At 43.5% G+C, this 15,045-nt stretch overlaps 1 protein-coding gene across 2 annotated transcripts in view; it reads left to right on the top strand.

Moving 5' to 3' along the window:
* LOC8042218 overlaps positions 1-12,265 on the top strand; it is a 43,583-nt gene extending 31,318 nt beyond the window's left edge. For both annotated transcript variants that reach the window (XM_042294382.1, XM_042294383.1), the window contains 6 exons: positions 690-903; positions 2,335-2,715; positions 4,473-4,716; positions 5,419-5,607; positions 7,571-7,770; positions 10,468-12,265. In XM_042294382.1, coding sequence (XP_042150316.1) covers positions 690-903; positions 2,335-2,715; positions 4,473-4,716; positions 5,419-5,607; positions 7,571-7,770; positions 10,468-10,498 — 1,259 coding nt within the window. In that variant the 3' untranslated portion in view covers positions 10,499-12,265. The remainder of the gene's footprint in view (positions 1-689; positions 904-2,334; positions 2,716-4,472; positions 4,717-5,418; positions 5,608-7,570; positions 7,771-10,467) is intronic.
* Positions 12,266-15,045: the final 2,780 nt, after the last annotated feature.

The raw sequence follows: 15,045 nt of genomic DNA, 5'->3' as shown, positions 1-15,045 counted from the left end.
TTACTTCTGATTTTGATTTATGCCCAGGTGCTAGTACCAAATGGTGCTAGCACTTTGACATAAAAAAGGGGGTAACAATGTGGGCACTTGGGCATAAAACTTGGGCAACAAATAGGCAGAAGTTACTTCAGCAACGCAAGGTACCTGATCAGCCAAAACATTACGACCCCCTGAACACTGTGTCAATGACGCGCTATCCGCGTTATCTATTACCTGCTTATGCGGATGGTAGTTAACGGCTTCCGGGGTTACAGATGAAATATTTTGTTGGCGCATCGGGAAAGGCTGGTGATTTTAGGCGACCTTGACAAACGGAACATTGTGATGCCCCGACGGCTCGGAACAAGTATCTCCGAAACCACAAAGCTCGTCGGATGTCCGCGAGCTACCGTCGTCAGTACCTATCAAAAGCGGAAGAACGACAATGAAACTGTTAGTAGAGGCCAAGGTGTTACAAGCCTACGCCTCACACACAATATAGACGTCGGAGACCTTCCCGCTTGGTGGAGCAAAATAGGCGGCTACCCGTGGCTCAACTGATAGCTAGATGCAAAATGCGGGTTAAGGTACAAATGTTTCTGAGCACAGAGTTAATCGACCTTGCAACTGATTTGGATGTAAATCAACGCGGTCTTAGGTAGGTGGTTATGATGTTTTAGCTGGTCTGTGTACATCCTTGTGTGCTCCAGGCCCCGGAGGAGAGGAAGGCCCGTCTCTGAAGACGAGGACACGCTGCCTCAAGTCCAGAAGGGAGAGGTCTTTCGGGACGCAGAGGAGCGGCTCGAGCGTTCTGTCCTCGCGGCACATGAGCAGGGAGGACTCGGCCAGCTCAGCAGGGTTCGTCCTCGACTACAGGAGCGACGACGACGACTACCTATTTTCTTTTCTCAGCAAGCACGAGAGGTAAGCTCGATGTACCGGACGTACTGGAAAGCCGAATCCAGTTTGTTCCAGTTCAAATCAGTAGCTTGTTTTAACTGGAATCACTCGAAATTTGAATTTGGGGAACCCTCTTGGGCAAGAAGGATAAAAGAGCTAGAACCACAGCTTGACGTGAAATTTTGTGGTTGTAATAGTGTATTTGATGCTACGTAGAGTTAAAAAGCAAAAACGTCCAATGGCTTAGGAGCTAGAAATAATAATGATATCTAGGAAAGCACTGGGAAGATGAGCGTGACGTTTCATTACTTAGAATCTTCGTGCACATCACAGTTTTGAGCCTTCATATTATTAGCACAGTGTCGGCCTCTTCTCCATCCATGAATTTAAATTAATCATTCCTCATGTGCTTCGCAGGAATGTAGGTTACAGTACTTCGTTTGCAAGTAGGTTATTCTCTTTTCTTGTAAGCTTAGTAGTCACATGGTGTCATATGCACAAAAAGACGTAGCTCGCCTACTTCTGAGATGCCTGACATTTCTTCAGAATCTATTACACTATTAGAAGAAGCTCAGATGCAAGCATAAAAATCTAAAAGTGGGGTTAAGTTAGACCAGGCGTTTTATGAAAGTGCTTTCCTGACCTTAGCACGTGCATATTTTATGTTATTCGGATTTGTTTTGAAATGGTGACATGGGAGAGAAAATTAACAATCAGGAACTATCAGTCCAGAACTAATCAGTTTTCTGCCGATAAAAAGTATTCTTTGTTGCAATTCATTGAAAGTGTGGAATGGAACATTCCTTTTAATTATCATTCACTGTTACTAAAATATAGCGAAACAATATATCTGTGGCATTGATTAATTATATTGGTCAGTAGTTCATCTACACAATGGCCATATTTTTCCATTAAAATTTTCAGAAAAGCAGTTACCCTATTGAAATACTTTTCTGAAAATTTCATTGTGATAAAGGGCGCGTTTTTATACGTTTTCGCCCGTTTTCGATAACTGATGCCACTCAACCCCATGTATTCAAAAGCTCTAGCGGCCGCCATTTTAAATTTTTTTTTTTTTTATTTTAGAATGTCACTTATAGATTTCGGACGAGATAACGGTTATTCTGAGACTTTGGCCTCACTTCGAACCGCTAGTGCTGCATTTAGGCGGACAATGAGTGTTTAACGATGCGGTCGTTTATTTGGGGTGAAAGCAACCCTGCAATTTCTGGAGGGAACACCGTGTACCTTGTGTAAAAAAATCCGTTTTTTTTTTGGGGGGGGGGGGGGGGGGGGGCGGCTTTTGGGGGTGGTTGTTGGAGGTGTGTATAAATGAATGAGCCGAGTCTCTTGGAGCAACATCGACCGCCACACTGATGCTTCTAACACGTTCTTTTTCAATTTCCTCACACCAGTTTCAAACTTTGTGTTTTGTTTACTCCGTCCCCGACTCAGATACGAAGACTTCCGTCGTCGCATCAAGCGTCGCAGCCGTCGACTGACCCGGCGCCTGAGCCGTGGCCTGCGCGGCAGCTACTCGAGCGGTAGCAGCGACATGGACGACATCCACGAAGACCCCGAGCTGGGCTTCTCCCCGCGGATGCTGGGGCCCATCCGAGCCGCCAATTCGGAGCCCACCCTGTGCGGACGCGGGACCGGGGCCCTTTCGGGGACGCAGGACCTCCCGGCGCTGTCCATCGCCGCCGAGCTGGTCGTCACGTCTTCGCCGGGGCGGCGCCAGACGCTGGTCATGACGACGGGCAGGGGACGGCCCAAGGCCTACTCGTTCGACGGCGTCAACCCCAACCTCCCGGTGCCCTTCAAGGCCAAGTTCAGGTCGGAGGTTGTTTGTCGTTGGCGACGTTTGGTTTTGCGGACATTAGGATTCAGACGTGCACGTGCGATCTACTTATAGACCATTCTAATAGTCTTCTGCATGCATGCGACCATCTTTATCTACTCGGCCGTGGAACGCATTCTGAGCACGTGCTGTAGCTCTTTTCAGCGAAATACCAGGCGCTGCGCATTCGTCCACAACTTAGTGACTTGGCATTTTTTTTGCCGGGGCGATGAGCGCGGGAAATATATACAGGTATTTATTTTATTTTTATTTAAGCTTAACAAATTTCTTAAAAAAAAAAAAAAAAAAAGATCATGAAAGCTACACTTATGAGGTTTGTGCAGGTGAGTTCTAATAGTCGTAGCGATCGGTCGTTTAATTAAGTAAAATTTATTAACTAACGTTTTAAGCAGTGAAAATAGACATATGGATCGCGTTAAAAACTCGCTGAGTGTCATTGAAAACCACGAAATCAGAAATTTTTAGAAAAAACTTTGAGTGCGTGAGAACGGCAGTATATAGTGCTCATGCAGCACGAGCAAGGCTACCGGTGTGATAATCGCCCGCGCGGTTTTTCCGTCTCTTATTATAGCCCCAGCCTTGTGCAGCCCCCAAATGTTTTAGCAATATCGCCCGAACGTCGACCGGCCGATGGATCAGCGCCTTATCGCGGAGTGAGACAGCAAGTCAGCAAGGCTGAAGTGTGTCTTCTGCCACACGCGCGTAGTCTAGCTGACCTGCTGTTTCACGCCGCGATAAGACGCTGATTTATCGGCCGGTCGGCGTTCGGGCGATATTGATAAAGAAATCTGGATGCCGTATATACCCGTTGCACGAATAATACCTTTAGGGCACTACTACGCTTCCCACGCGCTCAAAGTATTTCTGACAATTATTGGTTTGGTGGTTTTCGATGACGCTGGGCAAGTTTTTAATTGGTACCATATGTCCATTTTCACTAATTAAAACTTTAACAAATTTTACTTAATTATCCGACTGATCGGCACGATTAGCCCCCTATATATACCATGCCCACCTGGCCGCATAACTGCCGGTGCACAAACCGCATAAGTGTAGCTTTCACTGCTTTTTAAAAAACAAATCTCCAAACTTGAAAAGAAACACACGTGCACACGCGCACGCACGCACGCACGCACGCACATTTGGATAATTTAGTTTTGACAAAAATAAGAAATATTTAGTAAAACGTTTTCTGGAAAATCATATGAGACACGAGCAACACGAGAATTCCTGTGGTGTCCAGTCATTAAAACATTTATGCACGAGCCCTATCGAAAGCAGTGTGAAGAGTGGCCGAGCGGAAACGGAAACACACACATTGAACTATATGTATTATTCTGGATTATTTCCTCATAAAACCAAATCAGTTGTCGATCTTCATGTATCTTCGATATAAATGCTGGGATGAGTTGTGAATGTAAATGAACAAAGAACATATCTTACGCATAACGGACAAGTATTCGGCTGGACCCTTGAGCCATAATCCCAACCTTTTTTTACAGCGAATGCAGAGTATGCGCTCAAAAAGAAATACTAGTATTTATTAGGCAAAGATGAGCTAAAGAAAACTAGACAGCGAATATTTTGACTAAACAAATAGAACCCCGGGGGCATGTAGGCAACCGTACGTAACCCTTACATAAGTGTCAATCGTCGATCGATGTTTGTTTTAACTGTAAGTGCTCGAAGGACACCGGATTCCTTCATACCAACGCCACTCTTCTCTGGACAGGTACCGCAAAACATCAGAGGAGAGCAGCAATCCAGAGTCCCTGGGGATGACACGACAGGACGCCGAGTTCATCAAATCGTGCGCACATCCGCCGGTATCACCCGATCTCTCAGAGATTTCAAACGACGGAGACAGTCCAGAAGAAGGAGTCCCCGAAATGAAGAGAGAAGAGAGCGCCGACATCTTAGCTACTGAACGTCCGCCGAGCTCCACTAGCAGTGAAGAGGACGGCGCAGTGCCCTCGGTACTTCCTTTCTAGATGTCCCTGTCAGATTCTAAAGCATGATACGCGTGTGGTGTCGAGACCGGTTATAACGATATCGGTTATAAAGAAGTAGCGGATATAGCGAAGTGATTTCCGATTCCCGTTGACTTCGTTATAACTGTTCGCGACAGTATTTTAACAAAGAGCATTCGGAGCGCTAATCGTTGCAATCTACGGAAGGTGCTCGGCAAATGAAGGTGATGAAAATGTGTTTAGACAATTCAAGTCTGCAATGTGGTACTGAGCTTGACATTTCGTATGCTTACATAAGGCATGTCTTTTCGCATATTTTTCTTTTTTCTTTTTACGTTTAAACTTATTTTTGGCATTGTTTCTTTTTGCAGCGGAGTTCTCTCCGCGGATTGCAGCGATTGACCCTTTCAAATGGTCGATCTCTGCGAAAGTAGACGCACACAAATTTTCTATTCTAGTGTAGAGGTTGTCCAAACAGTGTTTTCAAACGATTACTATTCACTATACTCTTTAATCTAGAGCGAATGAAAATATAAACTAGGAGACATTGAAAGCACATATGAGTCAACGTATGGGAAAAGCAAGGTCGCACTGAACAGTACTTTACTTTTCAGAAAAGGAGAAAAGAAAAAGAACGATTGTCACCCTGTATTTGGCATACTGGCAAGATATGCAGTCCTGACCGATCGTGTATTTCTCGCCTTCCAGCAGTGTTCCGAACTCCTGCAGCAGTCCCGGGCAGGCATTCGGCCCATCGCCACGTGCCGGTGGTCGCGCGAGCACACGGAGGGCACGGGCGATGCTCAGTTGGAGGCCGTCATCCAATGGATAGCTGCCAGCATCGCCCGGGTGCCCTGCCTGGTGGTCTACACCGGCGGAGAGCCCAGGCTAGAGCAGGTCTCTTTGGGCTTGTAATGTCGCGAAACGTATCTTGGAGTTTTGCTTACATTGAGCGAGGAAAGACGGGCTTGTCAGGCGAGGAAAATAAACGCTCGTCTTATCGCACCGCAAAGACTATGCATGCCGAAAGCTCAGATTCTGCCAACATCGATAAAGCTAGCTGTTGGGATAAAGTACCATAGTTTCAAAACTCACGATGACTGGTGTAGAATACATTATAGAAGCGAAAAACTGATGTTTAATTACGCGACGCCATCGGGCAGCGAAATCAGAGGGAGGTTGTTTGTTTTCTAGCGCATCCCTGCAGGATGGCGCCACTGTCAATGACACGCGGACGTGAACTCATGAACAGGTGTCGTTTGCTTGAAGCGAAAATTTGAAGCAATGCTCATCTTCGCGCCCGCGGTGCGCCCAACTTCCCTCCATTCTGCAAGGGAGGCAGGGGGTGGCTTTGCGCCGCGATCACCGGGGAGCAGGACCGCGGGCGCAAAGATGCGCTCCGATAAGAAACCGAAATCTAGAAACGCGTCCATATGGAGCGTTTTTACAGAACGCCGTAAAATGATACCCGGGCGTTATATCCTTCTAAAAAGAGTTGATTTAGTGGTTTTCGATTATGCTCAGCAAGTTTCTAATTGGAACTATATGTCTATTTGCCCTAATTAAAAAGTTAATTACCAAATTTTGCTCAATTAGCCGACTGATAGTTGCGACTATCTCCCCTATACTATGTCCCCCTGGCCGTACAACTCACCTGCGCAAACCGCATAAGGGTAGCCTTCACGGCTTTTTTTAAACAAATCTGAAAGAAGAAAAAGAAACACCCTGCATTTATAAAACATCGACCTGACAAATGAATTTGGCGATTTCTTAGAAAAAAAAGAAGTAAAATGCTTGAAAATAGTTCAATGCATTGAGATCTCTTTATGGTGGCAACAGGGTTATAGACAAAAATAAAAATAACTCGCAGGAAAAAGAACAAAACAAAAAACATGATGGAGAGTCAAGCGTCCTTCGGTGAGCGAAAAAAAAAAAAAAACGCTAATGTCCACCGCGGCCGTTTCCGTGCTCTATAACCCAAGAACAAAAAAAAAAAAAAAAATATGAATACACGGTTTTTATTTTCCTTCTAAGTGGAACATTCCCTACAACATTTTTTTTTCGTAAAAATTAAAAACTTGAGATGTCGTCTGTTCGTTATTTTATTTACCCGTGTGTGAGGGTTTCGATTACGAAGTCGTTTGCTTCTGTGTTTCTGTCTGCTTGCATCCGCTGGTTACTGCATAGTACCATCTCAAAGATGCAGAGTGCGTTTTATCCCAATATTTGTTGAACTCCAAAAACAGAAATTGTTTTTAGAGTTCACTGTCCCTTTAAATCTGCCACTGCCTCCCATTTTCTACTATGACAGGCTCTTTGTTGCTGTTTCGCTCCTCTTGAAGAAGGAGCGCAGCTTTCGAAATAGACTTCTTAGTGAGCGCGTTGGTAATGATGTAGGTTTAGAAAGAGTTATATACGTAAAAACAGGGGACGGGACAACACATCTTTCATGAACACGCTTGAAAGATGTGTTGTCCCGTCCCCTGTTTTTACGTATATAACTCTTTCTAAACCTACATTTCGAAATAGGTTCTCAGTGACTGAGTGCTGGTGTTTCGTGGCAGTAAAACCAAATAATGTCAGACAAGAAAACAAAAACACTGTTTTTTTTTTGTTGAAAAAGTGAATCATCTATTGCGACAGCTCGGACTCCGTTCGAACGTTGCAGAGCCAGCAGTTTGATAAGATACTAACGAAGCGACAGCAGTGATTTCGGCATCATGTATTTCTCTCTTTTCATCGGGGAGAGTTTATTTTGTGACAAGCGTGTTCATCAAAATACTTGTTTTTCTTTTTCGGTTGAGTTTTTTTTTTTTTTTTACGTTTTAGATTTTTTAGGAGCAGGATATTTTTCTCGCAGCTGGCCAAGGTGGGCTTCAAGGTGGAGGAGCGGCGCTGGACGGTGGGAGACCTGGCGTGCGAGACTCTCCGCTTCTGCCGCAACCGTGTGGCTCTGCACGAGGGCAGGAACAGGGACAAGCTCTGCCCGGGCCTCACCCTCTTCACCCAGCTCTTGGGACAAACCGGACCCGGAACCTTCCAGAGCCACGACTCGCTCGAGTAGGCGTGGTCGAGACACAACCACCACGTGTGCTCCACACTTCCATTTGATTTGAGTGGTTCACGAAGAGCTCACTCTCCAAATGAGCTTTTTTTTTTTTGTTATATTATCGTGATCTAGTTGTGCAGTGCTCACCAAACTTACCTAGAACACGCGAACTGCGTCTTATCTCATGAGAGCACTATCCTGGCGGCAGCCGAAAAACTGCTCCATGACGTAGGGCTCATTGGAACAGTCCGAGCAGGGAAGGCCGCTAGCTCAAGGCCGGGACGGCTGCTGGACCGGCCTCCAAAACGAACTCTTTTCGCCCCCTCTCCCCGCTTAGGGTGTAGAGGTAGATGGCTTGTTCGCTAGAAACATCAAATGCTGACTGATTGAATCATACAATCACTTACGGTTTCGACACTCAGCTATGCATGTTCGTGCGAAAGGATGACCTTGAGCGAGCGGCCTTCCCGGCTCGCGTTGTTCCACTGGGGACTACGTAATTGAACAGTTGTTAAGCTGCCGCCAGGATGGCGCTCCCATGAGGTAAGATGCTGTTCGCGCATTCCGCCTAAATTTGGGGAGCACTGTACTATTGTGGTCGCCATGACGCAAATAGTAGAAACAACCTGTGCGCCTTGCCGTACTTAGCAGACGCCACAAAAACCTTGTACGAGAGTACAGAAAAGGGCAAAGGTGCATGAGACAAGGCAGCGAATGCTTCGTGCGTGCCACTAGTCGGGCGAAGGGTCTTATATCTTGTTCCATTTCCCTTCATATAGATACCGCAGTGGAACTACACCACTTTTAGCGGTACAGGTTCTATCCAGAGCAGGGATCTCAAAGCGGGTTCCCCGCAGTATTCTAAGCAGTTCCTCGAGCATACAAACTCTCTGTGCCCTTCCGCTCCCAAACAAGACATTTTGCCAACTATGAGGCAACTGGTGCAAAATAGCGGCAGGTTTACGGTGCATTGATTCGAGCCAAACACTTCTGCCTACCCGAGTAATCGACGCATTGTTTATGAACAAGGCCTACGATAGTCACGTGAGAGTTAAAGAAATGATTCGTGATTGGTTCTTGGGCCTTTTTATCGGGCTATCTGATTGGATGTGAAGCGAAAGCCCACATGCAGATGATCATCGTACTTACTCTTGCGAAAATGTGATTTCCACAGGTAGCATTTTCGTGCAAGAGCATTATTTCTGTCCTGTAAGTTGCTGGGCTCCCCCTGCTGTCGATTGCCATGAAATAAGAGCATCAGCGTGCTGCACGAGACAGTGGATGTACATGCTATGGCCATAAACAGCGAGTCGTTTACTCGAGCACCGTAAACCTGTCTGTGGTGTTTTTGGTTTTCAAGAAACGTGGAAACCCCGAATTAAACTGTTTTTAATGGTAGTCGTGTTTTTACAGGTATTATGTACCCGGTAGGCGCATATAGAGTGAAAACTGAGTATGCAGTCATTGCATTTGCATAAGTGGTATACAGTCCTGAAGCTGCCAAAAAGAGAAGATGTGGGACTGTTGATAATTAGGGATGAAGGAGAGTCAAAGATTATGGGAGCGTAGACTCAAGATACCACACAGGACATTTAATTTAAGAAACATAGCAGGTTTTTGTTTAAAGAAAGTACATTTAGACGTATGTAGATTTCCAGGAGTCTCATTCTTCTGTCGGATGTCAGGGTCATCTCACCAATACGCCATTATGACTTCACATAAATAAGACACTGTCCGCTGGCTAGATATATTGGGTGTTGAAGTAATTAAAGTTATCAGATTTCTAATAATTCCGTATGTAGAATTTGCTAGATTGGAGGTCCAGAGAAATTAATTTGTTACCATTGTTAGTTAGAGTAGATACCTTCCAAATTGACTCTGAGGCATTTCCTTTGTCCATTGTATGAATCGAGAAGATAAAACTATGATACAATTGGGATGCAGATTGCTAGAAGTCTGGCTTTATATGTCTAAGTACGATATGGCAAACTACAGACAGAACGTAACCTCAATACCTTTTGTCCTCTGCTGTCTGGTAAAAATGTAATGTGCTAAAGCTTTTATTTTTTAACTAAAAAACATAGATAAGTCTAATCCATTTATATCGAACCAGGGAATAGTCAACTATCGAATGTAACGAATGAATGCTCGTTTCACGCTTCAGTTTGTACGCTTTCAGTAAAATTTCAACCCACTTTTTACGAAGATATTCAAAGCGCGGTCGTGGATATAAACAGCTCAAGCGCTCTCCGAAGCGCGAGGGGAAGGCTATGGGAGGCTTCGCGTGGTTGGTTGTTTGTTTGGTTCGGTTTTTGGATTCACGCCACGAACGCCCTCTTGAGGAGGAGGAGGAGAAGGGGGGGGGGGGGGGGGGTGAAGGAGGAAGGAACTTACAGTGTAAGAATATTAAAAATATTATTATGTTGTAAGTTAATTAATTTTTAACTTTTTGTAGTTTTGAACAAACACAAACAGGAAAATAATTAATTAACGAAGGTTTTTAACTCTTCTGAAACGTAGTCACATCATCATCATCGTTTTCCCATCACTGTTGATCAGTATTTTGAGACTCCCGGTTATTTGTCTACATCAACTTTTAAAGGGCATGTCTTCAAAATCTTTCTACGGACGAGCACAGGTCAAAAGCCTAAGTGTTTGTGTGTTGGAATCAGTCAAACGATGCCTTCAGCAGAAATTGCGTGCTACAGTGTTATAGGCTTTCTGCCTGTGACCGACTGAAACCATGTGCATCTTAATGGTGGCCTTTTTTTTAAGGTGAGTCCCAACCTAATATTGGTGCTTTCTATTTGTTCTTGAGTATAACTAGAACGCCTATTACGGGTGGTTGTTACCAGCGGTATAGAGTTCTTCAGAAAATTGCCTTATCTGAGCCCTTTCCGACTGCTTATATTTGAGGTGCTGTTCAAGTTAATTGGAATTTTCCAATGATATTTCTTATTCATTCGAATAAGAGTGCCAAAGGCGTGCTCAACTGACTTGTGGCTGTTTCCAAAGCTAGTGCGAATTAGTACTATGGGCTTTAGTTCTTTTCTTTCTGGCTTGTTCTCTTGGTACTTGTAGTTCGAATTCAAGTAATTCATGGCAATTATGTAATAAAAGTAGTATGTAACACGTAACTACAGTGGTGTTTAGGATGGTGTAGCACTACTTTTCCGGTATCGTTATTATTTGAGCTGAAAGTTTTGTAATATTTGTTTGTCTTTAGAGTGCTGCTCATTTGAATTATATCAATCAAGATAGCAAACATATATTACATAAAATATATTTAACTTATCATTGTTTGCAGTATGCTCTTTGCATAGGCACATAACTTTTTGGTGCTATTCTAGAAGAAAGATTACAGTTGTAACAGTGAACACTCGTAAATATTTTCTGATTGAAAGGCAAAGACAGAACTAATATATTTACCAAAGTTGTTTCTCCTAGCAATTACTTATATGTCCTCCAGTCTGTTTAGCTGCGTAAATATGTCATGTTAGTGAGTTATGATGAACATGATTTACAATTTACTTCTAGTCAAAAGCTTTTATGAGGACAATACAGGGATACAAATGTCACAACTAATATGAATCCTGTATTTGTAAAGACTGCATGCACCTTGTGATTCACAAGTATTTTAACGACATGAATTTTGACGAAATAATTTTATAAACTTATTTTGTTTCAAGTTTTTGCTCTCGATGCATTCTTCTTCAGCAGTCTCAGAAAGTTGTCACGTTTACCTTATGTAGCATAGCAGAAAAATCACACTTGAGTGAGTTTTGCGGAGTCAACTTTTTTTTTTCCATACTTGCTTTTATGTTGGGATGTGTTTTTACATTAAATACTTTGATGAAAATGTACATTAATTGAACAACAACATTTATATCTATTCACGCAATGTGAAGATAGTTGAGAAGATTCTGAAGTGACTGTGAGGCTCTGATAAATTTGACATGTGATTTGTTGTATTGAAACCTATTAGAGAACTGCAACTATTACATTGAATGGATCCTTGCAGTTAATTTTAAGGCAAATTGTTGTTTTCACTCAAGTGGTCTCACTTTATGCATAGTTTAGTGTCTTCACGAGTCTTGCACCATACATGTTTCACATATTTTGGTGTTTCTTTTTTTCAGTTGCACATGATGTTTTAATGAATGTCTCAGCAGTGAAAAATGGTAGCAAGTACTGCCTTGCACAAGTTCAGGCATACGGCTCATGCTGAGGGGCAAGCGTCTTTCCTTTCACACATATAACTTGCATACGGGCTGCCTGCGCACACGGCATGTCGTGTCCTATTTTTTTTTCTGAGATTCGTTCTCATCTTGAGTGCCTTATTTTATGCAAGTTCGAGAAATACCCTTTTGCCTCAGTGTTGGAAAAAAAGAAATGTTTGCACATGTTCCCAAAGATGTTGTGTAGTTTTACTGGAGTTTTTTTTATTCCAGGAAAGATCTAAAAAGTATACAATTATATTTTCCAAATAAACATTTTTCAGGAGTGCCTTTGTGTGCATCGCATCTTCTTTCTACAAATATCAGTACGGGTCTGGTACAGGTTTTTCATGTGATAAGCAGCTACGGGGGTTTACCCACGACCTGCAAGTTAACATTAACACTATAACACCCAAACTGATGTCGTGTTTCTTGATTTTTCTAAAGCCTTTGATCACGTACCTCATTGCAGTGGGAAGGGGGGGGGGGGGGGGTGACCGCCGCGGGTGCAGCGCCCAGGGGAATATTCGCTTCGATCCCAATTTTTTGTCGATGGGGACTTCCAGTTTTGCAATACTAACGAGAACTTCGGGTGTCCCACAAGGTACTGCACTATCAGAAAAAAGGGTGTATTTTTACACCTTTTGTCCCATATAATACACCCCAAAACTTCAGTTCGACGTACAGAGCGCTGACGTCGATCTGACGGTACTAACTTTCACAAGAAGCTCGATAGCCGAGTGGAGCAACTTATTAAAGTAGCTAATGTAAGCGTGACCGACTACAAAAAAAGTAATCGGGGTTTTCTTCGCCCTACTGCAAAGCCGCAGTGTTTTCTTTCTTTAGTCTACGATACGTACTTTTGCTGTTTAATAAGTTATTTCGCACCGTTATCAAGCTCCTTGTAAAAGTTCGGACCTTCAGTTCGACGTCACTGCGCTGTGCGTCGAGCTGAAGTTTTGGGGTGCATTATATGGGACAAAAGGGTGTAAGATAACAACACCCTTTGGGGTGTATTATCTCATATGGTACAAAAGGGTGTAATACGACACTCTTTTTTCAGAGTGTGTCTCGTGCCTTATTTTATTCCCTGTATACATTAATGACCTTCCGAGTTCATTATAACACACGCTTGTTTGCCGATGATTGCGTCTTCTACCGAAAAATCAACAACCAAGAGGACCATTTTACTTTCTCGTCGCCGTTCATAATTGGTGTGAAAAATGGTTAATGCCACTTAACACGTCTAAATGTTACTCGCAAAAAAAAACATTTCTTCGTTTTCCTATTTTCTTGATAACGTGCCTATTAGTGTCTCTTCATACATACCTTGGAGGTCACGTTACCTCTAACCTTTCGTAAGTCACCCACATTATACAACGTAATTGCTAGTGCGTCTCGAGCTCTGGGATACATTCAACGCAATCTTAAAGCAGCACATCCCCATCTCCGAAAACTAGTCTATGAAACCTAGTACGTTCGCCCGAAACTGGAATATGCCTCACGGATCTAGAACCCCCATAGAATCGACCTGACAAAACGCTTCGAGACTTCGAAATTGAGCGGCACGCTTCATGACATCCAGTTATTTGCATAACATAGGCGTTTCCTTACTCAGATATCAATATTCTCTCCCGCTTCTTGAAAATTGCTGTATATATTTTTTCTTCTACGTGCCATTCATAAGCTATACTACCAGGCAGGCACGTAGCCAGGGGGGGGGGGGAGGGAGGGACCGATGGGGCCCGGGCTCCCCCCGAAATCTTCCATTTTGCTGGGACCTCCTCTCCCTCTCCCCCTCATACAGCATTTTGTCATGGGCAGGCAGCCACCCCCCCCCCCCTCCCCCCGAAACAAAACAAAATCCTGGCTCCGTGACTGCTACCAGGATGCAAGTGTTTGCTTCCACAGATCTCCATATCGAACCAGCAACAGCGGAAGTTTCAAGCACCTAACCGGTCCAATGAACGCCTTCATCAACTCAGCCGTTCCACGAGGCATCAGAGATGGGAACGACCTTGCCAATTCCATAGTGGACGTTGACGACTCAGTATTATTTCGTGAATCATTGTTTTTGTTTTTTTCTAAATATTTAATTTCTTGGTAATATTAAGTTGGGCCCGCTTTTCCCGAGTCTGCCACATTCTCGAACTCATATACGTAACATATTAATTATAGCCCATTTATTCGATTCTAGAGGGTGATTTCATTTGAAATTTGACACTCGTATCAGGGTGGGTAGTTTGATTTGTTTAAAATAAGCTTATGTAATAGACCCATGTCAGTAATTGGCAAAAAACCGCTCTTTAAAAGAGTTTGTACGCATTTGTTTTGCTCTGCGCAGAAAAAAATAGTAAGTGAAGCAAGATGACATTTTACATTTCGGCTGCTTGATTTTCGTGTCGTTCTGTCAATTCTTGCAGATGAGTTGGAGCGAAAAGACTCACAATAATGCTTTCCTTGTAAATGAATGTTGCGCGGCCTTTTTTTTCCGCTTAAAACTAAGCTATTTCAAAACCATTTCATGCTAGAGTACAAAAAAAAAAAATGAGCCAGACATTGTACCCTTGACGTTCTGGAATCTTCTATCTTGGGCTGGGATTCATCACTAATGTTACTAAATAGTGTGCGCCTACCGTCTTATACGTGTGTTATCGAATGGTACAATTTTAGGTTAATTTTGTAACACGAAATAATTTGTATGAATTTTCAATTTCCATAAAAGATGTATAAATAACAATATAACATATAAACAACAACCAGTTATTCTCGAAAGGTCCTTATATCATTTCGCTTGGAAGAGATTAGTTAAAGTCTTTGACTCAATGGTTTATGGGAGCAATGAATGCATTTCTGTGGTGCTCGGTAATCGTTACCGTGGCGCGTTGGGAAACTCGGCTAAAGCGGTAGAATGGTAAATACGGCGAAAGTACACAAAGGAACAAGAAAAGGTTAAACGCACGGCACCGCACAGTCACGGAGAGACGTGCAAGAGGAGGCTGCGCAAGAGGACGTTCATCGGAAGCGATGCACAGCAGCGTCGCGCGCAATTTAAAGCTCGTACGACCG

This window comes from Ixodes scapularis, unplaced genomic scaffold (assembly GCF_016920785.2).
Source record: "Ixodes scapularis isolate PalLabHiFi unplaced genomic scaffold, ASM1692078v2 PGA_scaffold5__190_contigs__length_132052651, whole genome shotgun sequence".
In the NCBI taxonomy this organism is placed as follows: Eukaryota; Metazoa; Arthropoda; class Arachnida; order Ixodida; family Ixodidae; genus Ixodes; species Ixodes scapularis.
Note: the sequence above shows the minus strand (reverse complement) of the source record. Positions and strands in the feature narration are given on the sequence as shown.